The sequence below is a fragment of the Aethalodelphis obliquidens genome, unplaced genomic scaffold (assembly GCF_003676395.1).
Source record: "Aethalodelphis obliquidens isolate GAN/ISIS:26980383/991018 unplaced genomic scaffold, ASM367639v1 scaffold58, whole genome shotgun sequence".
NCBI lineage: Eukaryota > Metazoa > Chordata > Mammalia > Artiodactyla > Delphinidae > Aethalodelphis > Aethalodelphis obliquidens.
In genome coordinates this window covers 12,018,809-12,045,499 of record NW_020838002.1, presented here as the reverse complement: position 1 = coordinate 12,045,499, position 26,691 = coordinate 12,018,809, and the positions used below count along the sequence as shown (strand labels likewise).

General features: G+C 50.2%; 2 protein-coding genes across 4 annotated transcripts in view; both read left to right on the top strand.

The window, feature by feature from the left end:
- Positions 1 to 8,843, top strand: part of AP2B1 (adaptor related protein complex 2 subunit beta 1) — a 41,619-nt gene extending 32,776 nt beyond the window's left edge. Inside the window, exons 5-6 of the mRNA XM_027087425.1 lie at positions 3,446 to 3,600; positions 8,352 to 8,843. Coding sequence (XP_026943226.1) covers positions 3,446 to 3,600; positions 8,352 to 8,426 — 230 coding nt within the window. The 3' untranslated portion in view covers positions 8,427 to 8,843. The remainder of the gene's footprint in view (positions 1 to 3,445; positions 3,601 to 8,351) is intronic.
- A 2,056-nt stretch (positions 8,844 to 10,899) lies between these two features.
- On the top strand, positions 10,900 to 26,497 carry RASL10B (RAS like family 10 member B). Of its 3 annotated transcripts, none has more exons than XM_027087423.1 (4): positions 10,900 to 12,359; positions 18,820 to 19,182; positions 23,469 to 23,593; positions 24,064 to 26,497. In XM_027087423.1, exons 2-4 carry the CDS (start codon positions 18,967 to 18,969, stop codon positions 24,335 to 24,337), a joined length of 615 nt encoding a protein of 204 aa, XP_026943224.1. In that variant the 5' UTR covers positions 10,900 to 12,359; positions 18,820 to 18,966; the 3' UTR covers positions 24,338 to 26,497. The 3 variants fall into 3 exon arrangements, with proteins under 3 accessions (XP_026943224.1, XP_026943223.1, XP_026943225.1); XM_027087422.1 differs by lacking the exon at positions 10,900 to 12,359 and adding an exon at positions 12,366 to 15,992; XM_027087424.1 differs by lacking the exon at positions 10,900 to 12,359 and having other exon boundaries at positions 16,110 to 19,182; positions 24,067 to 26,497.
- The last annotated feature ends 194 nt before the right edge of the window (positions 26,498 to 26,691 follow it).

Below are 26,691 nucleotides of genomic sequence, written 5' to 3'. Positions count from 1 at the left end.
AACTCCAGCTGGTGATGTTGCCTGGCAACCCAGTCTGAGCTGCAAGAGCCCTTCATTGTGGGAACCAAGGTGACAGCCAGAACTGCCTGAACCTCCAAAAGGTGATTAAAAAGCATACTGAGGCCCTCTCCTTCAGCAGTCTTGCATATAACAACCTTGAGATATACTTTTTAGCTCCCCAAAGAGAACCAATTCTTGAGCTTTAACTACTCTGCTTGGTGTTAGTGAAAACCTTGGAAATAAAAGGAGGGAAATTAAGTCATAACTAAGTGTGGTGCAGTTGTTTAATGAATGGGCTTTAGTGCCTCCTCGCTTGAGCTCTCACTGGTTTGAATGTGGAAGAAAGACATCAGGGCAAGAGCTGCCTCCAAGGGGGATTGGGATTGACATATACACACTACTATATATAAAATAGATAACCAATAGGGACCTATCAATACGATATAGCAAAGGGAACTCTGCTCAGTTTTCTGTAGTGACCTATATGGGAAAAGAATCTAAAAAAAGAGTGGATAGATGTATATGTATAACTGATTCACTTTGCTGTACAGCAGAAACTAACACAACATTGTAAATCAACTATACTCCAATAAAAATTTAAAAAAAAAACTACCTCTAAAATTAGACCACTTCTAAATAGGTGGTTTTTAGACTCACAAACAGAAAACAAGATTACTGTTACCAAAGGGGAAAAGTGGGGGAGGGATAAATTAGGAGTATTGGATTAACAGATACATACTACTGTATATAAAACAGATAAACAAAAAGGATTTATCGTATAGCACGGGAAACCACATTCAGTATCTTGTAATAACCTATAATGGAAAAGAACCTGAAAAAGTGTGTGTGTATGTGTATACATATATATGTATGTATATCCAGATCACTTTGCTGTACACCTGAAACTAACACAATATTGTAAATCAACTATACTTCCAATAAATAAATAAATAAAGGGTTTTTTTCTTAGCAGAGATTTTTTTTACTGAAGTATCGTTGATTTACAGTGTTGTGTTAATTTCTACTATACTGCAAAGTGATTCAGTTATACACATATATACATTCTTTTTATATTCTTTTCCATTATGGTTTATCACAGGATATTAAATATAGTTCCCTGTACTGTACAGTAGGACCTTGTTGTTTATCCATTCTGTATATAATAGTTTGCATCTGCTAACCCAAACTTCCCACTCCATTCCTCTCCCACCCCACCCTCTTGGCAACCACAGGTCTGTTCTCTGTGTCTGTGAGTCTGTTTCTGTTTCATAGGTTTGTTCATTTTGTGTCATATTTTAGATTGCACATATAAGTGATATCATATGGTATTTGTCTTTCTGACTTCACTTAGTATGATAATCTCTAGTTCCATTCATGTTGCTGCAAATGGCATTATTTCATTGTTTTTTATGGCTGAGTAGTATTCCATTGTGTATATATGTGCCACATCTTCTTTGTCCCTTCATCTGTCGATGGACGTTTAGGTTGTTTCCATGTCTCTGCTGCTGTGAACGTGGGGGTGCGTGTGTCTTGTTGGATTATAGTTTTTTCTGGATATACGCCCGGGAGTGGGATTGCTGGATCGTATGGTAGTTCTGTTTTTAGTTTTTTGAGGAATCTACGTGCTGTTTTTCATAGTGGCTGCACCAACTTACATTCCCACCAACAGTGTAGGAGGGTTCCCTTTTCTCCACACCCTCTCCAGCATTTATTACTTGTTTGTTTGTTTTTTTAATAAATTTGTTTACTTATTTATTTTTTGGCTGCATTTGATTTTCATTGCTGCGTGGGCTTTTTCTACTTGCAGCGAGTGGGGGCTACTCTTCGTTGAGGTGCGCGGGCTTCTCATTGCAGTGGCTTCTCATTCTGGAGCACGGGATCCAGGCACGTGGGCTTTAGTAGTTGCAGCATGTGGGCTCAGTAGTTGTGGCACACGGGCTTAGTTGCTCCACAGCATGTGGGATCTTCCCGGACCAGGGCTCGAACCCGTGTCCCCTGCATTGGCAGGCGGATTCTTAACCACCGCACCACCAGGGAAGTCCCAGCATTTATTGTTTGTAAACTTTTTAATGATGGCCATTCTGACTGGTGTGAGGTGGTACCTCATTGTAGTTTTGATTTGCATTTCTCTAACGATTAGAAATGTTGAGCATCTTTTCATTTGCCTATTGGTAATCTGTATTTCTTCTTTGGAGAAGTGTCTTAAATAGATGTTTTTTAATGCCTATGGCATTATGTACATATCAGCGTCTCCAACACCTGAGTCAGAGGCTTATTCACAGGTATTGATGGCAGGTATCCATTGTGTCCCAGATACTGTGGGAAATACAGTGATGAAAAACTCTAGGATCCCTATGCTCAGCTTACTTACTGTCTTGGAGAACAGAAAGACTGTCCACCACAACAGCCTTTTCCTAGAGAGCACAATAGAACATGACAGGATTTTATGTGGAGAGAATTTAGTCCCTGAGTAATTTGAATTCTCATCAGAAATGAACATAATAAACTATCAACAAAGAAGTAGTGTTTATCATCTGTGTTTTTAAAGTTTCTCTTTCTGTGATGCTGCAGCATCTCATGCTAGCAGTCAGAGAACAAGGAGAGGGAAATTACCTTTAATTCTAGAATGTCATGTCTCTCTGATGCTGTAGTCACAAGGAAAACCCCAAACACCAACCTGTTCTTACCCTGTGTTGGTGACTATGAAGTCCTCCACTCTGACCAGCAACGGCAGCCGGGCTTACATGGCCTTGGAGCAATCATCTTTGCACAACTTCAGTCTTCCTCAGAGTCTTTTGTTGAGACAGTTTGTTTCATTATTAATTTGGGGCATGGTATTCCCCCAAATTAATAATTTAATTTAAGACCTAAGAAATCATTTGCCTGCTTTTAAAAAAAATCTTAAACATCCAGATTAATAAATTTGACTTGCAGGATTTCTGCAACTGGGTGCTTTTCTGATCCTGGCACTTGAGACCAGAATGGCTTACGGTGAAGTAGTAGCAACTTGCGAGGCAGTGTTGTGCATTTGAGTGTCAGTTTTGTATCCCCGTGAATCTGGGACTAGCGTTGGAGAAATGAATCTGACGTGGCAGTCACTGTGGCACACCCATGTACCTGTTTCTGTCTTTGTCCTCGTCAGTGCATTTTTACGTGTCTAACACCTAGTTTAAGATTACCAACTCCTTAGACCCACCATAATCTCCACAGGTAATTCTTACACTAATGCTTATTTGCACCTTATTCTGTTTTCTGTCCTGGAATGTGATGGACAGGCACTTCAGGAGCTTCTTCCTTATCCTTCGCTCTTGTGGGAGAAGAGCTTTCTGAAATGTGCATGTACGCATGTAACAGTGCTTCTCAGGAGACTTGAGCACACATAGCTCATAGCACATTTGTTTGATATTTTAACTGAAGGTGTTGGATTTTGAATCTGTGTTTCTAGACACTGTTTCCAGCAAGTTGCAAAACAACAATGTTTATACTATTGCCAAGAGGAATGTGGAAGGGCAGGACATGCTGTACCAATCCCTGAAGCTCACTAATGGCATTTGGATTTTGGCTGAGCTACGTATCCAGCCAGGAAACCCCAATTACACGGTAAGGCCTTTCTCAGAATAGGTGAGTTGGGTTCAAGGAGGTGGGTAAGAGCCCTTTCATTTTTTCTCAGCATCCAGGAAAGACCTGGTAGAGGTGCTTCAGACACCAGGTATCCAAAACAAGCAGTCAGTAAAGAAGTCCCCAGTTGCCTCCTTAGAAGACCTTCTGTCTGTAGTGTCTGCCCCATCCAGCAGGCACAGTGCCTCCCAGCACGAGTCTCAGACTCCTCCTGGTATATACAGAGCTGCTCACAAAACTTCATCAGTATTGGTTAATACTTAACCTAGCATATCTATGCATGTGGTACTGTAACAAGCTGCTAAGAGGATTGTTTTCGTAGCTCATTTCAAGCTCATTTCTGCTTTTCTTAGGATATCAGAATCCCAGACATATGAGCCTTTTTAGCTGTGTTGTGTGGCCTAAATGGTTGTTGAAAAGTTAAAGCAAAATGGGACATACCTTTCACAGCCTGTAAGGGGACTTTAGTTTAGAAAACTTCATTCATTACCACACTGGACTAAAATTGGAATCCTGGCAGTATTTTTAGGGGAGGAGCCAGTTGCTTTGTTAAACAACAAAGCTTTAATACCTAGGCACTCAGTGTTTGTTTGCTGTTGTGAAATGCAGTCTCCCAATAGGATGCTGCTTGTCATCTGCATTTTGTCAAGTACAAGAAAAACCCTTGCGATGGGGGAAATATCTTATTCTTCTGTTATGTTTAAGGCTTTTGAATTGAATAACTCTGAGGAAGCTTCATATTCAGTAGATTAAGGGAGCTTTTTAGCCATGTAGCTGAGAAAAGTCTGTGACTCCTTTCCTTAATTTTAAGGCAAGTCTGTTTTCATTAGCATACATTAAGGAAATAATACCACCAGAACTAAAAATTCTTGGTGTCTCCCCACTAGTTCCCTCCCTTGAAGTAAACTGGACTAGCATGTGTGTGTGTGAGCTACTGAGTTCCACCAAGCTAGATGTTTGTCCAAGCATTTGTGAGCTGAGAGACTTCAGGCTTCCCTCATAAAGTGTATGCTCCTCCCACCCACCTCCTCCATGACCAGTGCCTTGTCTTTTTTGTAAGAAACTACTCTGTCATTTTCCTTGAGCTCCCTAAGAAAGGAAAACTCCTCTGTACTCTTCCTGGAGGGACAGGTTTTCACTATAAAATCAAGGTCTTGTAAAATAACGCCATTTGCTTCCCCAGAAATTTCTTCGAAGTATATATATTTGTGTGTGTTTTATTTTTTATCATCCATTATTTTATTGTATATAGTATTCCATCTCAGCTAGGTTAAAGAAGCATGATTACCCCCAGTTTGCAGGTAAGGAAACCAAGGTTAAGAATGATTAGTGACTTGTTGGAGATCATATAAGTTGTTGGTAGCTGAGTTGTGTGTAGAACTCAGGTATCTCAACACTTCCTACCATATTCTTTCTATTCATTATAAGGATAGTGAGAATTTTGAGAAGGACCTCTTAGTAACAGCATAGTTTGTTTAAAATTTTTAAAAACTTTTTATTTAAGACTCACAGAAAGTTTTAAAAATGGTACATAGAGTTCCCATGTATCTTTCACCCAGTTTTCCTCATTGAGAACATGTTACAACCATAGTACATTTTCAAGCAGGAAATTGATATTGGCACAATACTATTAACTAAGCTACAGACCTTATTCAGATTTCACCAGTTTCTACATCATTACTCTTACTTTATTTTATTTAGTTAAGGAGTGTACAGTACTATGAAATCTTATCACACATATAGATTTGTATAATCACCACCACGGTCAGGATACAGAACTGTTCCATCACCACAAAAAAACTCCTTCTCGCTATCTCTTTATAGTTAGACATTCACGCTAGCCCTAACCCATGGCAACCACTGGTATGTTTGTTCTCCATTACTGTAATTTTCTCATTTCAAGAGTGTTATATAAATTCAATTCCTACAGCCTGTATCCTTTTGAGACTTTTTTTTTCACTTAACATAATACCCTTGACATCTATCTAAGTCGTTGCATGTGTTTTTTTATGACCAAGTAGTGGTGCACTACATGATAAATCACTTCCCCCAACCCCTTACTGTATTTCATTAAGAAAGTATGTTTATCCCATGAGGAAGAGGCCTCATATCTCTAAGTAGCTCTATCTCACCTGGGAAGATAACTTGTCCCAGGTGAAGAAGTCTGTGTTCCAGGCTATAAACCAGAAGTGGATGTGTAAGTCCTTGGCTTACCTAGGCGGGGGTGGGTGCGGGGGGGAGTCTAGGTGGGTGGCATTCCTGAGTGGTTGGTGTTAAAGATGTGTCACATAGGCAGGCTAGCGGTTCAAAAGTTAAAATCCTGGTAAGGCCTCTTTTCCCTGAGGAGCCATGTAAAATGAGACCCAGAGTCCTAAGTGAGATTTTTTAGCCTCTTTGTTCTTTATGTATGTTTCCCTTTTGCTTTCTTTAGGAATTAGCAACAACAACAAAAAAAAAAATCTTTTTTTTTTTTTCAATTTGGCTTGTTTTAGCTGTACTAGTTGGAAAGCAAGGAATGGGTTTAAGTCTAAACTTAACCATTTGTTAAAGGCTGGGATGTCTGGGGGAGGGAGGTGATAGAACAGTCCAGAAAGAGAGGTTCTTCCTTCTCTTCCTTCGCCTCCCTCCTTCCACCTCCAAAGAGCAGCTGAAACTCTCAGGGTCCAGGCGTGGTCAGTCCATGACCCCTGCCAGTGCCAACCTTGGCAGATAGGGCTTTTATTGAGGAAGGCAACATTTCCTTATCACTCGTGAACGAAAAAGTGGATTTCCAGCTGGTTGGAAGTTCCAGTATTGCTACAAAGATGTGAAAAAATACAGGACAGTATTTTGAAGGGGAGGAACTACCCTCTCTTTAGGCTGGGAGTTAACTCCCTTAGGCAGTTCTTAACTCTTTTTAGCTTCCTCTCCTCCTCCTTTTCTGAACCCACATACTCTCCCACGAGAATTTTCTACAACACTGACAGTGAAGAGGCTGTGGAGGAGGAGGTACAGATTGCCTCTACAGGGAGCTTGAAAGTCAGGGAAATGCCTATAGCTGCAACTTTGACCAAAGAAGGGAGCTGTTTTCTACTCGTTATTGTTTTGTTTTGTTTTGTTTTTTTACTTTATTTATTTATGGCTGTGTTGGGTCTTCGTTGCTGCACGTGGGCTTTCTCTAGTTACGGTGAGCGGGGGCTACTCTTTGTTGCAGTCCGTGGGCTTCTCATTGCGATGGCTTCTCTTGTGGAGCATGGGCTCTAGGCACGTGGGCTTCAGTAGTTGTGGCATGAAGGCTCAGTAGTTGTGGCTCGCGGACTCTAGAGCACAGGCTCAGTAGTTGTGGCTCACGGGCTTAGTTGCTCCGCGGCATGTGGGATCTTCCTGGACCAGGGATTGAACCCATGTCCCCTGCATTGGCAGGCGGATTCTTAACCACTGCACCACCAGGGAAGTCCTCTGTTCGTATTTATATTCTTAAATTAGTTGTTCATTTGTTTTGTTCTACATTTATCAGAATTATCTTCCTGATTCATGTCAAGCAGCAATTTTGGAAATGCCTTAGAGACTGAATATTAAAGCTGCAAATAAATAGAGCCTCTTTTGATGTTCTTTTGTTTGGCTTGGTTTTGTTCCGTTTTGCATTTTTAAAATATCACTAAGTTTTGAGGATGTGAGTTTTCTCAAGTTCAGGGTTGACCAATCATCTTCTTGACATTTTTGCCAAAAATATTCTCACCTTTTGTACTTTGTTAAATCATCCAGAGTCTCTAATAAGAGAATAAGGAGGTAATCTAAAATCTCATGGTGATATATCGTTAAAGACAACTTTTGTTAATCTACCTTAATAGTCAAGAGCAATGATGTCAGTAATACAAAAAGCAAGTATTAAATTTTCTGGTTCTAAATGCAGTTTGCATGGTTTTGCTGTTATGTTATTGTTAATAGTGTTTTGCCTAATCTAGTACAATTCAGGAGTCCAAATATGGGTTTAAATTTTGCACTTGTTGACCCACAAAGTGAAAATCTCAGTGTTCAACATTGAAATCTTTTTAACATTTTAATTTTAATTTGGTAATTGTTAGACTAGAAGAAGAGGTGGTGGTAGAGAAGTAGAGTAGTATCAGCAGTACTTGATAGGCCTGAATAACAGGCAGAAAATGGAAGATTATGCTGTTGGCATAAATGGCTCTACAGTTACACTCAGTAAATGTCTTTTTGTGTTGGTTCTTGTTTTCCCTCCTTAACAGTGTATGCTCTCCTCAGTGTAATACAGGAAAGGCTAGTACCATTGGAGCTAGTATCTAGCTTACACTTTTATTTTACTTGAATATACATCCTCCTGAATTGGGACCGAGATAACCATCCTTGTCAGATAGAAACTGGAGCAGGCAGCTGAAATGACGACCACGTTAAGGGTTTTAACCCTTCCCTTTTCATTTGGCAGTAGTCTCTATGACTCTTAGGAAAGCAGTAGAGCATCTTTTCCTATACATTTTTTCATATGGATTATTTCCTAACCTCGTAGACCCACATAGAATGTCGTTAGAAACACAGCACAGCTTGACATTGATTAAACCGAAATTCTAAAACCCATGTAACCTATTAACAGGATCTCTTCGTTTGGCTACTCAGTGGTAGAAGCTCTTCTCCCCTTTTATCAGGAAGAGGTGTCCTTGCACTGAGTACTTGGATACCTTTCGAGTTAATGCCAGCCTCTGTGCTAACCTTCCTTCTCCTTTTCCTCCGAACAGCTGTCGCTGAAGTGTAGAGCTCCTGAAGTCTCCCAGTACATCTATCAGGTCTACGACAGCATTTTGAAAAACTAATAGACTGGTCCGGTGCCCTCTGGCCACCCTGTGATCGGTGCAAGCCAAGAACTCTTAACTGGAAGAAAATTGTATTGCCGTGTAGAATCTGAACCCAAACACACTGAGGCCACCCACCAAGGTAGTGACTAGTCTAACCTGTGCTAACATTAGGGCACAACCTGTTGGATAGTTTTAGCTTCCTGTGACCATTTGTAACCACTGCTTCAATCACTTCCCACCTCGTGCCACCTGCTGCTATCTGTCCTTACTTGTGGGCCTCTCCATCCTGTACCAGTGGCTGGCATTTTTGAGTGTAGTTTGATATTTTGTAATCGACAGCTCGTTTCAAAAGCGGAAAAAGACAAAAAAAAATTAAAGCAAGGAAAAGTGTCACTGAAACGTAAACTGCACTTTATTGTTTTATATTTTTGTACATATGAGAAATTGAGGGAATAGTGTGTAACTGATAAAAAGTGTTAAAACAACCGCACAGTCCTGGAGGAAGAGACGCAGTTTCTTGCCCACCCCATTAGGGGATTTTTGTCTGTGGCAGCCTTGTCCCTGATCACTTTTTTTCCTCTCCAAACTCCTTTTCCTTGTGATTCCCCCTGCCCCGTATTATCATCTCCTCTGATGCTCTGCAGTTAGGAATGGTGGTCTTTCTTGAATGGTGCTGCAGGGTGCAGGAAATAGGACCTGTCAGCATTGAGGCTGAGAAAAATGAGAACTTACTACATTCCTTTCCACTGATCTAATCTATTAATAACACTGATTAAGGAATTTGAATAGAGATGGGAAACAGGAACCAAAATGCCCTTCCCCCATCTCCCGCTCTGGATTTATTTTAACTCTCAGGTCCAATTCAGATCTAAAATCTTAGTTTTAGAGTTGAAACAGACTTTAAGTAATAACTTACCCAACCTTTTTTTTCTAAAAAGGAAAAAGATAAAAGACAAACAGGGTGTTATTGCCTAAGGCCTGTTAATGATCAGTAGCAGAGGTGGGGGAGTGGGTCTCCGAAGTCCTCATCAGTGTTGTCTTCACTGCAGGACCGGCTCCATGACTTTCTTCCTTCAATGCCTTTCTTTTACCTTTTCTGTGCCTGCTTCTTTATGGCTCTTCTCATACTTCATACAGATTTTGGCACTCCATTCATTGGCATCCGGTAGCAGCAGAGTATCTTTCCAGGGACTTGAAGGTAAATCCTGATGCCAGAATGAAGGAGTAGCTAATAGTCTCCTGGAGCCGCAGTTCTTGAGGCCAGCAGGATGGGTGCAGGGATGAAGTGAGCTTCGGGATGCCACAGATTCACTTGATCCTTCAGTTCTCTATCTGCTCTTTACTTGTATTGCTTAGGCTCCAAGGCAATTGAGATCACCTAGAGGGCCAAGCGGTTCTTTTCATCTCTCAAAAGATTGGGAGATGTGAGGACCCCCTGCCCCCTGGACACATTGGGTGTGATCTGTCAAGGAATGCTTCATGCCTGGAACACCAGTCTGTTTAGCAGAGTTCACACTGTTTCATCTGTGGGCACCTGTGCCGACCAGTGCCCAGGATTCAGGGTCCGTGACCAAGACTGCTTCTCAGATGCCCCTGCTCAAATCAGAGGCACTTGGGTCCAAAGGCCTCATGTAGGACCCAGACCTAAGAGTGAGTCCAAGAGAAGGAGGAATCATAGAAAACAAGAGCAGAAACTACCCCCCAACCCTGTCGCAAGTGAAATGACTGTGATTCATACCAGTTGCAAAGTTTGGGGGTGCAGGTCCCCCAAAGCAGCTTCTTAAACCTTGAGAATCTCCGAGAGAAGAATTTCTGGGGTGAGGGTCAGGAGCCATGTCCTGCGCTCACCACCCCTCGGGCACGTGGAGATCAGGAAGTAGCACAGGATTGCGTGTGGGAGGTGGGTCAGTTGGTGACAGGTGGGGTAGAAAAGCAGGTGGGTAAAGTCCCCTTTTTGGGAAATCACTCGTGGAGTCAGTTGGATACAAGCAGTGAAGAAGGTCCACACTACAAAGGCAGTGTTCTCATCTCAAAGCAAACTGCAGTTCCAGAAGGAAGAGCGTGTGTCAGGGCAAGCAGACGAGACAATTTTGCACCAAGATACGTTCCTCCACCCCTGAAACCAGGCTTCTCTCAGCCTCCCCGGCAGTGAGGGGAAACAGCTGCTGTTCTCAGCTGACCTGACTGAGCCAATCCGCGTGCGAACTCTTCACTCCTTGGAGAGGCTGCCTCCCGGTTTGCCCCTGAGCAGTTAGGGAGGGATTCTGTTCCACGGAAAGGACCTCTCTCCTGAGGAGACAAAGCCTGTTGCCTCCACCACAGCTTCCCTTTGGGCCCATCTCAAGCCTGGCCAAACTGGGGATCGGAGTGGAGATTGCCCTGCATTCCCCTCTCCTCTGCCTCAGTATGTCTTTGTAACGTCAGCTGGTGTCTTACAAAGGGCAAGGGAAACACACACACTCACCCAGAACTCTTGCTGGTCAGAGATTCCCTGAGTGTCTGTCCTCGCCCGAGCCCATTTTGTGTGTCTGTGTTGTGAACCTTGGGACTCTGGAGAGAAGGGGGTGGGGGGGGAGTGGTAAACGTTGCCCAGTGAAGGCTTATCATTCTTTTGTTGTTGGGATCTGTTCTTGGGGAGGGTGGGGGTCAGGGGAAGCTTGACTTTGTCTTCGTCAATAAACTCTCATTTACATAAAATGAAGTTTGTGCCTATGTACTTTGTTCCCAGAGTGACAATCTAGGACAAGACACAGCTGGCCAAGGGAGGGATGGGCATTAATAAGCATTCTATTAGAACTTGCCTTTTGGCTGTCCTAACCCTCCCAGGGATTTAGCCAGATGAAATTAAGATTGGCCTGAGGAAGGATCATATGTCTCAGAGGCTCCTCTTAACCAAGCCCCCATCACCATCACCACACAGGCATTTCGCCGCAGGCAGGGAGTGCTCGCAGGAGCCCATCCGTCTTCCCTGGCAGGTCCCCTGCTAGGACCCAAAGCAGATGGTCCAGGGGCAGGCAGCCAGCCAGGCACAGGGGCAGAAGGAGCACAGCAGAGCTTCTCGTCGGTGTCCTCTTACCCAGGACGTTCCACTAATGAATTTATAAAAGCGTCTCAGATCTGCACTCAGGGCCTGCATGTTCCCAAGTGGATAGAATTAATGCTGCTTTCAAGCAAACTTCCCAAGGAGTTCATATCTAATCACCTGCATTTGTGTTGCGGGGGGACACGTGAGCCAGGTGTGGTCAAGCTAGAGGCCCTGCCCCTGGTTGTGATGAGTGGACAGCGTCTGAAGTCTCCCACAGCCTGGAGTGGGGGAAGGAGGCTGAGGGATCCAATGCCCAGATGCCCTGAGCCTCTCTCACCAGTAGAGTGAGTGTAGGTAAGGTGCTTTGCACCATGCTTGGCAGAGTAACTGCTTTTATTACGTGGATGTCCAGACACCGTGAACAAACTGCCTTTGGCAGCTAGGAACTCTCGGAGCTCTTGGCTGTCTCCACGGGCTGGCTGCAGTTAGACTGCGCTCTAATTGGAGTAACACTTAGGGTGGTGTGGGGTCAGAGTCAGAGATATGAAGAGGGAGGGGCCTTACTGAGGTCTCATTGGGTTCACCAGCTGAGAGTGTCAATTTTGGCCCAGAAAATCCTTGGGACAGAAGCTTCCAACTCTTGGGTGCACATCGATATCACCCAAGAGCTTTCACAAAAGGCTGATGATTCTTGGCCAGTCGGGTGGGGCCTGGGGCAATCTGCATTTCAGAAGACTCCTCAGATGTTTCTAGAAGTGCTGGATTGAGACTCACTGCCAGAGAAAGACTCACACTTGTCTGCCTCCTGCCTCTCCTGCAGTAATGGTGCTCTTGTGGCAGTTGAAAAACGGTAAAGCACTTTCATGCACAAGACGCGCGAGATGCCTGCCCATTCGTGAATGGAGAGCGTTATCCCCGTTTTTCAGGTGAGAGAAGGCAAAGCCACGTCTTCTGATTCCCTCTGTCCTTAACTACTACAGCTTCCCTTCATCTGTGCCACCAGGCCAAAAGCCAGCCTTGCTAAGCCCCTGAGGTCCCAGTGTGTTCAGTCTCCAAAAGCAGGGTATACTGGCCCCCAGACCTCCACCTGAGATTGCACCATCCTTCTCTGCCCCCACCCCCCGCCACCAGAGATCTCAGGTACATTGTTTCTGAGGCCAGAAAACAGCTGAGGACTCCCGGGTTGGAGCCTTCCTACTCCCACCTCATGCACTGATGCTTTTTCTGGTTTTGCCTGGACCCAGATTTCTTTTCCTGCCACCCCCAGCTCCAGGAGGCAAGAGCCTGTTTATTTTAATACCTGGTGTGGCACTTGGGAAAGATCACACCTCCCCCGTCGTTACCCATTTCTGTCTCCTGAACACTAATCCTAGAATCCCCACCAGCCCCCAGACATGTTATTAGCAACAAGGATGTTTCTTGAAAAGTTTCCGAGTTGGCTCCAAACTTGCCATCTCAGTTTCCCATTTAGCTTTTGCCCTGCTGTTCTTGATGCTGCCAACAAGAGGAAGACTAATTTAGGGATTGGTTAGACCCAGATGGACTTCATTTCCGGAATTATCCTTTTGAGACAGGACTGCCCCAATACTCTGGGACTGAGAGAACTCCACTACCCGCCTTCTCCCACTGGGTAGGTATTAGAGGAGGATATTCTAGTCTAGCCTAGCCTCTGGCTTTCCCTCCCTTGTTTCATTCACTCTCCACTTATGGTCAAAGGCCCCAGGATCTGGCTAGCCAGCTTCTGAAAGCCAGTGGGATCCTCGGCTACGATGGAGCAAGGGCGGCGGAGTGGCAGGTTCGGGTCCTCGTCCTCTCTGTCCCGCTCCGTGTCTGGGCTTCAGATGCTGCAGGTGGACCCATGCATTCCATGCCCTTAAACCTCAGGCGTCCTCAGCTGAACCAGAGCCACAGACTAAGGACAGAGCCTCTCAGGCTTTTTCACCAAGGTAATCCTAATCATAGAAGAGTGAATAGGCTCCTAGGGGCGTACATCCTTAGACCTCGGCGAACCAAGATGATTTAACCGAGTCTTAAATTCAGGCACATTTTGCATTTTATGTTAATATTATGGGTTTGTTTTTTTATGTAAGATACAATGCTTTAAATGACCCATCACTGCAAGCCAGTGTGAGGCCCCTTAATGAACCTGTGGCTTTGTGTTCTCCTAGTATAGCTAAGTTGAGAATTCTGAGAAGCCTGGCCGCAAGGTGTGTGTGAGCATTGCATGATTTCTCGTTTCTAGTCTCCCTTGGGCTGAAATAGAACCAGAATGGCGGGCCATAGCCTGGGGGAGTAGACATAAATTCTGGGATCCTTGGGCGGGGTAAGGATGAAAGATTTTCAAATACAGTGGGGGGATTGGTAGTGCCCTGGATGATTTAATCAAGTTTAGGAGTCTCTTGGTTGACTTGGTTGACCGTTGCATTTCCACAGGGCCAGTAAATCTGATGTCTCCAGAACAAAAGTGGCACTCCAGCAGGGGGCCCCCTGTCTCCTTCTCAGCCCTCCATTTGCTTCTAGCTGCCCTGGCCCTTCTCTGCAAAGCCCTACCCAGCACCCGGGAGCCGTCTTAGCATAAGTGGAAATGGAAACGCTTTCCCAAGGTCATGTTCAGCCTTCCCTCTGAATGGCTGTGTCTCTAAAACAGAAAAGAAAAACGAAAGGCCACACAGTGAGACTCCACGCCAGGCACTGCGTTACAGACTCTACACACCACAGGCTCATTTATGCTGTGGGGACAACTGATCACCTCTTCATTTTACAAATAAGGCATAGAGTTCGGAGCGTTCAAGTAATTTGCCTTCAGTCGCGTAGTAAGTGGTAGGGCCAGGACCTAAATCCAGATCTGCTTGATTCTGAAGCCCAGGCTCGTAACCACTGTACTCTCTGTCTGGACGGGAGAGGGAAGGGGAGTGACCGGGAGGGTGCTCAGCCTGCTAGTACTAGAAAGAATAGGAAGGAAGTCACAGTGCAGTGCGGGATGCTGGGTCCAGGGGTAAAAGCACTTGGGAGATCTCTCCCAGCTTCCCCCTCCTCCTCCCTGCACCACTGACCAGGTTGCTGCCCTGCTTCAAAACGCTTACAGGCTATCCCAGCCAAACAGGGCTAGATCCCAACTCCTTCCTCGGCAGTCAAGGCCTTCGTGACTTCACCTCCACCAACCTCTCAGCCTCCTCTCCCTGTGCTTCCAGCCCCCCGCCCCCACTGCCATGCCTGTCTGTGTCCTGGACCCCCTTCTCAAACCCCTGTAATTGCTCCCAACTTCTCTCATCTGAACCCTCCTCTTCCACACCCTCCCCGACCCTGGCACCCGAAATCCACTTCTTTCAAGGTTTCTTCCTTGAAAGTTGCCTCCTCCGAAGCCTCCACTGACTCCTCTCCCTAGTTGGCCTGCTGCCTCTACCCTTCCCCAGAACCTTGACTCTGCACACATCACGTATTCGCGCCACGTGTGTGCTTCTGGCCTCCCTGATGAACTGTGGGCCCCTGGCCAAGTTCGTCAGTGGCTGCCCCTCTAGAGACTCCCGATTTTTGTCTTCCGCATTTTACACTTCAGTAAGACCAGTCACTCAACCTCTCTCAGCCTCAACTATCTCATCTGTAAAACGGGGGAAACAGAATCTACCTCATAGTATTGTGAGCGTTAACTCTGAAGATGCAGGCAAAGCTGAGAGCACATGGCCTGGCACATACTCATTAAATGTTAGCTACCCGTGAGGAATGACACTGACCACGACGGTTTTAGAGTAAATACACGGGCGATTCTGCCCTCTCCCCTGGCAAATGCTGGCATCACCCCCTCTGGAGAGGAGAGGGGAGGGGAGCAGTCGTTTCAGGGGATGGAGGTCATTCGTTGGCCTGGGATGAGCTTTGCTTTGCCAGCCTGCTCTGCTCTTCTTTCCCTGCTGCAGTGAGGGGTGAAAATGACCGCCCTTCGCAGTCCTCCGGTGCGGTGGCGGAGAGGAGTCTGGATGCCTCTCTAGCACACGGTGCGAGGCACACAGTGGGCGACCGTCCAATGACTGAACTGGGAAGGGTCAGAAGAGACCTAGAGAGGGAACCTGGGGTGTGTGGCGGGGGTGGGATATGGAGTGAAGCCAAAGGCTTTAGGGCCTCTCCGGTCCCTTTCTCCCAGCCCTCCAGGTTAGAGCTAAAAATACCGCAGGGAGAGTCGGGAGGGGTGAAGGTCGAGGCTCGGGATTAAAGAATTTGTCCAGGGCTTCCCAAGTGAATATGGCAGGCTCAGGGACCCAGCAGAACGCCAGCGGGGCACGCCCCCCCCGCCCCCCGCCCCCCGCCCCGCTCCCGCCTCCTCCTCCTCCCAGCGCGAGCGGGCGGCGCGCTCCGGAGGGAGAACCGGGCTGGAGGTGTCCTACCCACTCGGCGGCCAGCACCTGCTCCCCCCGCGCCCGCCCTGAGCCCGCCCAGACTGCGCAGCCGGGGGCGCTCCCACCTCTCTCCCCCCGGGCCGGGGAGCCGGGGGGCAGCACCGGAGCCCGGGGGGAGCGCGGCCCCACCGGCCGGCCGGCCCGGGCTGGGGGTAGCTAGGACGGCCCCGGGTAAGCGGCGGGAGGCTGGGCGAGCGGGCGGGCCGGGGCCGGGGTGGGTCGGTGGGGGAATGGGGGGGCGCGACGGGGGCGAGGAGGGAGGTGGGGGCCGGTGGACTGGCGGGGAAGCGGCGCGGGGCGGCCACGTGAGAGCTGGTGCTGGCGGGGTGGTGAGGGGGGTTGCCTGCGAGGTGCTGGAGGCGGAGAGCAGGCTGGGCTCCGGCATCCCCCTCACCCAGAACTCCCACCAATCAGGTCATAGGGAGCTCAGCATCCTCCGACGCCCGCACCCACCCACTCCCACATGAATGTGATGGGGACAGACAGCGGGCAGACGTGTGACTCGGCCCACGGGACCTGCAAAGCCCCCGCCCTCAGTCTGGGGCTGGGACTCAGGCGTCCAGGTCCAGGGAAGAGGAACCAGAAGCAGGCTTTGGCCCCAGTGTATGTCCCCGGGCGCTGTCTGCAGACTCACTGCAGAGCACAGGCCTTGGGGAGGGAGGCTCAGGGGCCTGGGCCCTGCCTCTCCGGACAGCCCTCTTCCACCCCCACCCAGCTGGGGATGTTGCATTAACAAACACTTAGACCCAGGACCCCCGCCTGGGAAGCGGGAGGGGACACCAGTCACCTCTGAGTCAGGGCCCGGTGACTTCCAGGAGGCTGTCCCCAGCCTAGGGGCCTCTCTGGCACCCCCTCCCTGGCTCTAGCGCTGTGCCCCGCTTTTATTTCCCAGCTATTCCCCCAGAAAGGGTTGATTTCAGGGCAGGGAATGGGTTATCCAGGAGAATCTGCAGGTAGGCTACATCCTAGATCCCTCTAAGTTGCCACACCCAGGGGGAGGCCGGGACACTTCTGGCATTCTTTGCCTTCTCTTCCTCCCCTAAGGTGCCCCCTCCCCACCTGCTTGTGCTGGTTATGTAATTAACCCAGCTGAGGCTCTCTGCCATGCTGACAGTGTCCAGGGATGCCTGAGAAGCCCAGGGCCCTGGAGGGATTTATGGGGAGGAGGGGCTGGTACTTCCCCCAGTTGGGAGCTCACAGAAATAGAGAAGCACTTGTTGGGAAGGGACACTGCATGGGACAAGAAGGAGATGAGAGTCCTAGTCTTAGTTGACAGCTCAACTGGCTATGTGGTCTTCACATCCCTAAATCTGTGGGGGTTTTTTTGGTTTTGTTTTTACCTTCAATAAAATGGGGAGAATTGCACACACACACACACACACTACACGTACGTGAGCAACAGTGCAGTAGTGCAGAGTGACCCATCTGGGATGGCTAGGAGGTCCCATTGTGATCGATGAGTGAAGGACCCTGTGCATAACAATGGCCACTGTTTATTGAACACCTACTCCCTATGGCCTCACCACACCCTATGACGTTCCTTGCCGAAGATCACACTTTAGGTGAGTGGCAGAGCGGAGAATCCAATGCTGGTGGACCTCACTCCAGATCCTGCCATTGGTTTACTATGCTGTATGTGCACATGCCCTGTGGATTGGGTCCTGTGAACCAGGACGGACTGGACTGAGGGACATTGTGCTGTGAGCTGTGCACATGTGGAAAGGGCATGCATCCACAGAGAAAACATGCATATGTGCTGGAAAGCATGGCCCCATCCAAACCCAGCGAACCCATCTGCCTTGGACCCATTTAGCAGGCACTGGTGTCACCCTCCTGGGAATAGTCCCCAAACAGGAGGTCTCAGGCATGTACCAGCCTCCCTGGTCACCATCCTCAACAGAAAGAGAAGGCACCTGGCTAAGAGGCTTACTTGGATTATCTCAGGAGTAGAGGCTAATGATCCTTCTTTGTAAGTGTGCAGAATGTGGCTCAGATCCACAGCCAGGAAACATCAGAGCTGGATTTATACCCATGCTCTAAAGTCATTGAAACTGAGCAAGAATGAGCTAACGAATCCATGTCAAGGTTCAATCCTGTAGCAGCCCTTTCCCGGGCACCTGCTGCATGCCAGGTCCTCTGAGCTCAGGGCGTTGCCAGATAATCAGACCCAGCCCTAGGCCTGTGGCCTACGCCAGCTAGAATCCCTAAACTTGGAAGCTGAAGTAATGCAACATTGTAGAAAGGAGTAGCCCGCCTTTCCCAGCTGTGTGCCTGGGCTCGTGTCTCCCTCCCTCTGGGTCTTCTCTCCAAAGTGGGAATACCTATTACCTGGGGATACTGTATCGACTAAGGATAACCACGTGGGCATGCTGACTTAGAGTGACTGCTCCACAGGTGTCACGCTCCACAGAGCCAAGGTCATCGGCCAATCCAGGGATTCTCAGCAGGGGGTACTTGGGAAGGTGGGGGGAGCGCATTTTGGGTCATCATGGTCACTAGAGGCTGCTGCTGGCAAGTACCTCCAGGCAGCTGGGGATGTGAAATGCCCTGCTCGATAAAGAATTCTCTCTCCACAAAATGCCAGGACTGCCTCCACGGAGACGCACTGGCCTGGTCTCACTCCTGAGGACCAGGAGACCAAGGCTGCGAGGCGTTGCTGTCTTGCCCCGGGCTCAGTGGGAAGGCTGGGACTTGAAGCCAAGTCTAGTGCTCTTTCCACTCCGCTCTGTGGCCTGCCTGGGTCTGGGAGTCAGACCGGCCAAAAGTCAGGTCATAATACAAGTCAAGAAAGATTGATTCCCACTGATGGGATGGACGGCAGGGAGAATGGAGAAGGAAGGATGGGGAGGTTCTGGATAGATGGGATAGGGGCTCTGGGGAAGGGAAGGCATCCCAAGTGGCAGTAGTAACAGCTCCAGTGACATTCCCCAAGGTAGAAAAGTACAGGATCTGTCCAAGGAGAAGCCAGCCCCACCGAGCCCACCTCTTGTTTCCACAGTCCAGGTGGAGGCCGCAGAGGGCCCAGGGCGAGCAGGGGCAGCGATGATTGGTCCTGACGGTGGCTGAGCCCCCAGCCCCTGGAATATGCAGCCCGGGGGAGCCCCAGGCAGCGGCGAGGACGAGGTGGCGGAGCGGGGCGGGAGGCATGGTCTCCACCTACCGGGTGGCCGTGCTGGGGGCGCGAGGCGTGGGCAAGAGTGCCATCGTGCGCCAGTTCCTGTACAACGAGTTCAGCGAGGTCTGCGTGCCCACCACCGCCCGCCGCCTCTACCTGCCTGCTGTCGTCATGAACGGCCACGTGCACGACCTCCAGATCCTCGACTTCCCGCCCATCAGCGCCTTCCCTGTCAATACGCTGCAGGTAGGGGGGTGGGGGTGGGGGACAGGGTGGAGGACAGCCTGGACCCCAACCCTCTCCTGGCTCCGGCCCTATCGCTGGCTTTGAGAACTCCGCGCTGCACCACGGGCCGCCCTACTTAGAGCCGTGCCAGGAATCCATTCATTTGTGCACTGGTTTATTCAACAAATATTTGACGAACGTCTAATGTGTACCAGGCCCTGTGGTGGGCACTGGGATAGAATGGTGCTCAAGACAGAGCGGTTTGCTCTCAAGGAACTCATAGTCTGGTGAGAAGACAAACAGTCAGCTATTACATAGTTCCATGAGTGTCATGATTGCAGGGGATGCGGGAACTAAGACAGCCCTGAAGGGGCATCTGCCCCACGAAGGTGTGTGAGGGTGGGGGTCACAGGAGGTGATGTCTCGGTTAGGTAGGATCTGGGCAGGTAAGGGTCAGTGAAGAGAAAGGCATAGAGCGCCGGATGCCTGTTAATATTCTGGGCGCTGCCTCCCGTGGCCTCAGACCCATGTCATCTGTAGAAGGGACAACAGAAGAAAAGGCTGGGACCTGGGAAAGGTGTGTTCTCAGAGACTGGAGACCCCAATCAGATCTCTTGCCCAAGGGCCTTTTCTCTTAAGTGATGCTTTGTCCCCTGACCTCAGGACTGGCCCTCGGGGCGGCCTTTCCTGCAGGGGTTGGATTCAGATGCCCCCAGTGCCCTGGCTTACAGGGTCCAGCCTGCAGGACCGGGTCCTTCTTCCTGCTCTCTACCTCTGGCTTGAGCGGGAGTCGGGTGCAGGGGGAAGCTGAGCCCTAGACATGTTGGCTCACCAAAGAAGCCCCTGACCAGAGCGCAGAGTTTCTCCAGGAAGGCTAGGCACGGTGGAGGCCCAGAGGGCACGGGCCACCGCTTGGCCAGTTGTAACTGTGCAAATACAGCAATCTCTCGGGTGGAGCTGGGGGCTGGGGAAGGGCTCAGGCTCAGCACTGTGTCAGCAACTCCGGGCAGGAGGACCTTCGCCCAACCTCGGGGACACCTGTCTCTCCCATCCTAGGTGTGGGAGCATCAGCACCAAAGACAAAAGCCTGATCCACACATCACGCCTTGGAAACAGTGAGGTCAGGGCAGTGGGTCCAAGGTCAGGTGTTCTATTTCTCCTCCAGAGGAGACTAACGGTAGCCTGAGTGGATGCTCAGATCCCGCTCTGGTCCTGTGCATTGAGCTGGGTTTATTTTTCACATTTTGTTGTGTGTTTAAATTGTAATTTCGATTTTGGAATCGGGAAGGTACAATTTAAAAGCCCAAATCTTGTTAAAACAAACAAACAAAAAGTACACCCAAAGAAATCTCAGTCCCACCCCTGCTCCCTTTACCCCAGTTCTTGTCCCATTCTATAGCCATTCTCATTGGTTTTTTTATTCACACTTCCAGTTTTTCTTTACATAAATAAGAAAATGTATTCTTATTCCACTTCCCTTCTTGCATTAAAAACAAAAACAAAAACAAAACTGCACCTTTTGTTTGTTTGTTTGGGTTTTTTCTTTATTTATTTGGCTTGACATTTTAACCTGTAGGTCTTTCCATGTCAGTATCTAGAGGTCTTCATTCTTTTTTCATGGCTACACTGTATTCCATTGGAAAGATGTACTATGAAGTCCCCTCTTGTTGGACAAGTGGGTTGTTTCCAAACTTTTGCTTCAAAACAATGCCACAGTGAATAGCCTTGTAATAGTCATTTTGTACACAGGAAGGCATATCTGTGGGATCGATTTCTGGAAATGGCATTGCTAGGTCAAAGGATAAATGCAACTGGAGTTTGGAAGGTGCCAGATTCCACACACCCCTCCATTAAGGTGCATAGTTTGTGCTCCTGTGAGGGATGTTACATGAGTGCTTGTTTCCCTAAAGCCATCAGAGTGTATTGTCAAACTTTTGGATTTTTGACAGTCCGATAGATGAGATAGGATAATCTCAGTGTACTTTTTATTTACATCTCTGCTTATGAGTGAAGTCGAGCATCTTTTCATATGTTTGAGGGCCTTTGCCTTTGTTTTTCTGAAAACTATTAATGCCTTTGCCCATCTTCCTGTTGGATCATTGGCCTTTTCTTCCTGATTGACCCTGAGTTTTGGACTCTACAAGGATGTCCAAGACGTCACCCCTGAAGCACAAGAAAGGGACTTTGGGCAAAGAAATGCTGAGACAGGATCCTGCATGCCCCAAAGATCAAATAGTAGAATCCCACTGGTTACTGTCTGAAAATAAGAATACATTCTTCCCCAAAGCCAGATGAGATCCAGCCCAGGAGAGCGGCGTTTCTAGGGTCGTCTCAGCTCTTGCTTCTGCAGCCTCTCTCCTCCTATCAGAGAAGGAAGCTAAGGTTAGAGGGCGTGTGCAACCCACCCAAGGAACAAGCAGCAAATGCATGGTTGGCACCCAGGTGGCTGAGGCTCCCTCAGCTCCTGTGTCCTCGGAACTGGACTCAGTTTCCATTGCTCCTTCTCTGTCTTGATACAGCTCCAAGATGGTCTTTTACCATCTGGAATGCTGCATGGAGCTAGCTGGAAGGCAAGCTGAGCTTTCTTACTCCCTCCCTTCAATCAGGGGTAAAGGGGCAACCCAGCCAATCGGGAGCCTTCTTTCTCTCCCTTTTAGGAGCCCCCAGAGAGGAGTGGGTGGGAGGCAGCCTGGAGGCCCCCTTGAGGAGGTAGCATGTTGGGAGAGAGGTGGGGCTGTCCCCCTCGAAGGCTGGCAGCTGTTCCCTCTCCCCAGCAGAGAGCTGGAGGAATATGGGAGCCTCTCTGCCTATTTCCCCATCCCTCCCACTCCTGCTGATCTCCGCTCCATGCATGGAATGGAGGAGGAACAGCGTACGCTCTGGGGCCCCAAGCTCCCAGAGGTCCTGTGTCCAGTGCAATACAGTCTTTCCTGGCCTGAGAAACCAGTTCATGGTTTTCTATGATTTTAGATTTGTCCTCAGCATCTTCCCCCTGCACCAAAGTTAAAACTCAGCACAAAGAAAAGATGCCACATCATCTCCCTGGAGAAATCCACTGCAGCAGCTTCTAAGCCTTTGAATCGGGAAGTGCTTTTCTGGAGTCGGACTTAACGCTCCACCACGGTCGCCCAAGTCTTTCCCCTTTTAATCCTTCTCTGCAGTGTAGAACCAGCTGTAGTCCTCCATGCCTGATCCCTACCCCAATTCAGCTCCTAAGCTGGCACAGGAGATATGCCTGCCTCTCCCTCTAGTCTTTTGCCGGGGCTCTAGTTCCTAGAGAAAACCCTAGTTCCCCTTGTCCTGGGAGGCCCGTCTTTCCACACTCTGGCTGCTTTCTGCCGCTGCCCTTGCAATTCTCATCTGCTGGCAGGTTAATTAGCTAACTCATCTCTTAAGCAATCTTCTCTTTCGTGCACTCAGGTTTGCCTGGGGCCTGTTCAGCTTGAGCCCGGGCCCTTCCCAGAGAATTTGCCACCGGCATTCAGGAAGTTCCATCTCCCTGGAGCTGCCCTGGGGCCCTGCTCTACATCAGCCCCCATTAGGCATCCAGTCTCAACCTTTTTCTCCTCAGGCCTCTTCTTCTCAACTTTGAGGGCAGAGTGAAGCAAACAGAAGGGGTACCTCAGGTAGCAATCTAAGGGCTGTGTTACAGGCAGGAATTGGGTTGATTCCAGCACGGACCAGGTGGGATCCAGGACCGTGGAGAGTTCACCAGCCTAGGTAGTGCAATTAAAGAGCCTAGGAGGAGGAGGTATGTAAAAATGAAGAAGGCTGGACTCTGGTCCTCTCAGGAGCTCACAGCAGAAGTGGGGACCTGGGAATGGAAACAGCTCTGACCAAGGTATAATTGAACTGTTCTTAGAACACAGAAGATGAAGGGAATAGTCCCCTGCTTGCGGGAAGGCTTCTTAGAGGAGGAAGAGGCATCTGAGCTGAGGCCTGGGAAGATAGAGCGGATTTCAACAGGTCCAACAACTAGCTCAGGGCTGGGCTCCTAGAGGCGCTTAATAAATGTAATCGAACAAAGCACTGGATGGACGGATTGGGGGACAAAATGGGACAAGGCAGATCTCAGCTCCAGGAGTGCACAGGACAGACAGCGGCCCTGCCCCATCCTGGCTTGGAGGTGGGGAAGCCACACCTGAGCTCTGCCGTTGTGCCCTGGGCCTGGCCTCCTGGGGATCGGCGAGTGTGCAAGGCTTAGGGTGCAGTGGCAGGTGAGAGTGCTGTGTATGGCGGGAGGTGGCTGGGGGCAAGGGGAGCCCTTATGGTTGCTCTGACCTTGGTGCTGGCTGGGGGTGTTGCAGGAGTGGGCAGACGCCTGCTGCAGGGGACTCCGGAGCGTCCACGCCTACATCCTGGTCTACGACATCTGCTGCTTTGACAGCTTTGAGTACGTCAAGACCATCCGCCAGCAGATCCTAGAGACGAGGTGAGGGGCCAGGATACACTCCACTGCCACCTCAGTGGACGCCCCTATGCTGGCCACTTCCTGTGAAAAGGGTGCAGTGGGAGGGAAACAGATCACGTGCCTCTGGTTCCCACACACACTCAAACACACACTCACGACATTTTGCCGTCCCCGTTTCTGTTAACTCATTTGGGGACCCTTACCATGGGGTGGCTAGTCTAGTGCAGTAAAGAGCAGAGGCTAGGGGAAGGAGACTTCCAGGGCGCCTCAGCCGCATGGCTTTAAGCCAGGCTCAGGTTCCTCATCTGTACAATGGGGAGAACATTAACACCCACCTTTTGCATCAGTTGCGTCAGTTACAGCGCTGCGCCTGGAACAGATGGATGGTAGTAGTAGTATTGACCAGGCACAGCCCGCCCTTCTTGAAGTCCGGGGCCGGGGGGAGGTTGTGAGACTAGACTGTGGGGTTCTGAGATTCCCACCTCGCCCAGCAGGGTGATCGGCACCTCGGAGACGCCCATCATCATCGTGGGCAACAAGAGGGACCTGCAGCGCGGACGCGTGATCCCGCGCTGGAACGTGTCACACCTGGTGCGCAAGACCTGGAAGTGCGGCTACGTGGAGTGCTCGGCCAAGTACAACTGGCACATCCTGCTGCTCTTCAGCGAGCTGCTCAAGAGCGTCGGCTGCGCACGCTGCAAGCACGTGCACGCCGCCCTGCGCTTCCAGGGCGCGCTGCGCCGCAACCGCTGCGCCATCATGTGACGCCGCGCCCCACGGGCCGCAGCCCCGGCAGGCCTGGGCGGGGAGGGGCAGGAAGAGAACTCCTGGACCGCCCCCGCAGCCACGCCCTCCCCGGGAGAGGCGGAGGGCGAGAGGGAGTTTCCCCTTAGTTGCCCCGTCTTCCCCCCTCTCCCCAGTCTGTCTTCCTGGGCCGGCCGCCTTTAGTGCTGTAGTTCGTGCAGAGCCCGGCCGGGCCCCTAGGAGCGCCGTCGCCCCTGGGGGTTGGGGGTGAGCGCGTGACACGGAGGGCGGGGGTGGAGAGGTGCATTGTTGACCGGGCCCGCACCCGTCACCTCCAGAGAGTGTGTCTGTCATTGTTCCGCGTCTTCTTCTCCCGTGTCTGTCTGTCTGCCCAAGCGTCAGTTGGTCCTCAGCTGTCTTACCCACCCTCGCCACCTCCAGCTTCGTTCACAGGGCTCTCATTTTATCCACCCCCTGTCGCAGGTCCCGGCAGCACCTCTTCGTGAGGCCAGCCTTCTGACCGTCAGCACCACCGGCACGGGGCGGGGCGATGCGGGTGGCCCAGGGACCACAACCGGGGTCCGAGGGTTGAAGTCCTGGATCAGTCAGGGGGAGGAGGCAGAGCTCCCCCCGCTTCCAGGGAGACCTCCCTGCCCAACAGCCCCAATAGACGCAACAAGCTACCTTCCAGCCTTAACTCGATGGTCCGTCCCTGCGGGGTGCCCCTCTCCCACTTCCTGACCCTAAAGTCAGATCACCCTCTGGGTGCAACATTTTTTTCTTGACCGAGTGTGGAGAGGGATTGCCCACAAATGATAGATTTATTTCCATGATGCCAGCGTCCAGTGGTCTGCCAGACTGGAGGATGTTTGGGGGGGAGGGGGGGTGTCTGGTGGTGGGCGGGGTGTGGAGGGAAGCAGTCAGGTCGTGCCAGGGAAGACTCTTTCTCCCCATCTGACCCCAAGCTGACTGCCCCAGACCTTGCCCGCCTTGAATCTCCGATTACCCCGATTAATCTGGGGAGGGGCAGAGCCGGGAAAAGAATTATGGGAACCCCTATGCTTGGGGGAGATATACCGGCATCCCCACTCCTGGATGGAGGCCCTCAGGATCTGACGCCCCCTCGTCCCGACACCAGTTGGCCCCATGCCTTGACTCACTCCACCCCATTTTCTCCGGCTGCCTGGCCAGTTTCTACCTCTTGTCACCGGAGCTGATCACTGTCAGTTTTGTACCGATTTAGAAATAACAAAAGTAATGAAGATACTAGGAGTGACCTGCGGGATTACTGGGGGATTTGGAGGGCGGGAGAAATGGTGCGAGTTCCCGGCCGCCTAGCCAAGTCCTCCCTGAGGCTGAGCCCTCAGCCCTTCTGTGGTGGGAGGATAGCGAGGTCCCTTGTTAGAAGAGAGACGGAGAGAAGAGCCGAGCCTCGATGTAGCCAAGCTGTGGCGTATAGACCAGGAAACCAGGTAGCTCGGGGTGGTGATGGAGAGGAGTCTGGGGGAGGCGTCATGGGTGGCAAACTTCTCATCCAGATCCAGCGTGAGAGGGAAGCTTCGATGTTCTCTTCTGCTTCCCCAGGTGATTCCCACTCCGCTCACTGGGGGTGACGCAGCTCGACAGTGACTGCCCTGACCTTGGGCAGTCCAGTATTTGGGGGTTCTGGTCCCTGCTGTGCTGCATGACTTTGGGCAAGTGACCCACCCTCTCTGAGCCTCCCTCTGAAGCAGAGGAGGTGGCTTCCCTCCCCCCCACACCTTGGAGTGGCTGGGAGGGTAAGGAAGAGGGGCTGCCCCCCTTTATCCCCCGCATCCCTGCCCCCTGACTCACCAGGGGGATGGGGTGAGTGGTGACAGCATCTCACCTGCCCCATCACTGTCACCCCCCAGCTCTGAGGCACCTGAGGTGAGAGTGAGGGACCCAGGCCTCTGGCTGCCCCCTGTGGGAGCCGTTGGAATGTATTGCCTGGCTGGCCCCCTTCACCCACCCTCTCACCCCCGCTTCACCCCAGATCTTTGATTTTGATTCCTTCCGCCCCCGTTCTGAGTGTCTGTCCTTCACCCTGCCCTCCCTTCCCCAGGGTTTCCCACCACAGGGTCTGGAAGTGTGTGTGACGCCCACTGCGCTGTGATCAGAAGTCAGATTAAAAATCAGGGAGTGTTTTCCCTCGGTTCTGTACCAAGGTGTTGGCTCAGTTCCTGCCGTGGGAAGGAAGGGACTCCCTGCAGCGTTTCTGCCTGCTGAGCTCTGGAGGGACAGACAGTCTGGGCGATGAGGTGGCCTGAGTCCTAAAGCCCAGGCCCACCAGGAGAATGAAGGGAAAGGGAGAGAGCTGGGGACTCATCTCCTCTCCACCTACCCCGCCAGGTGAT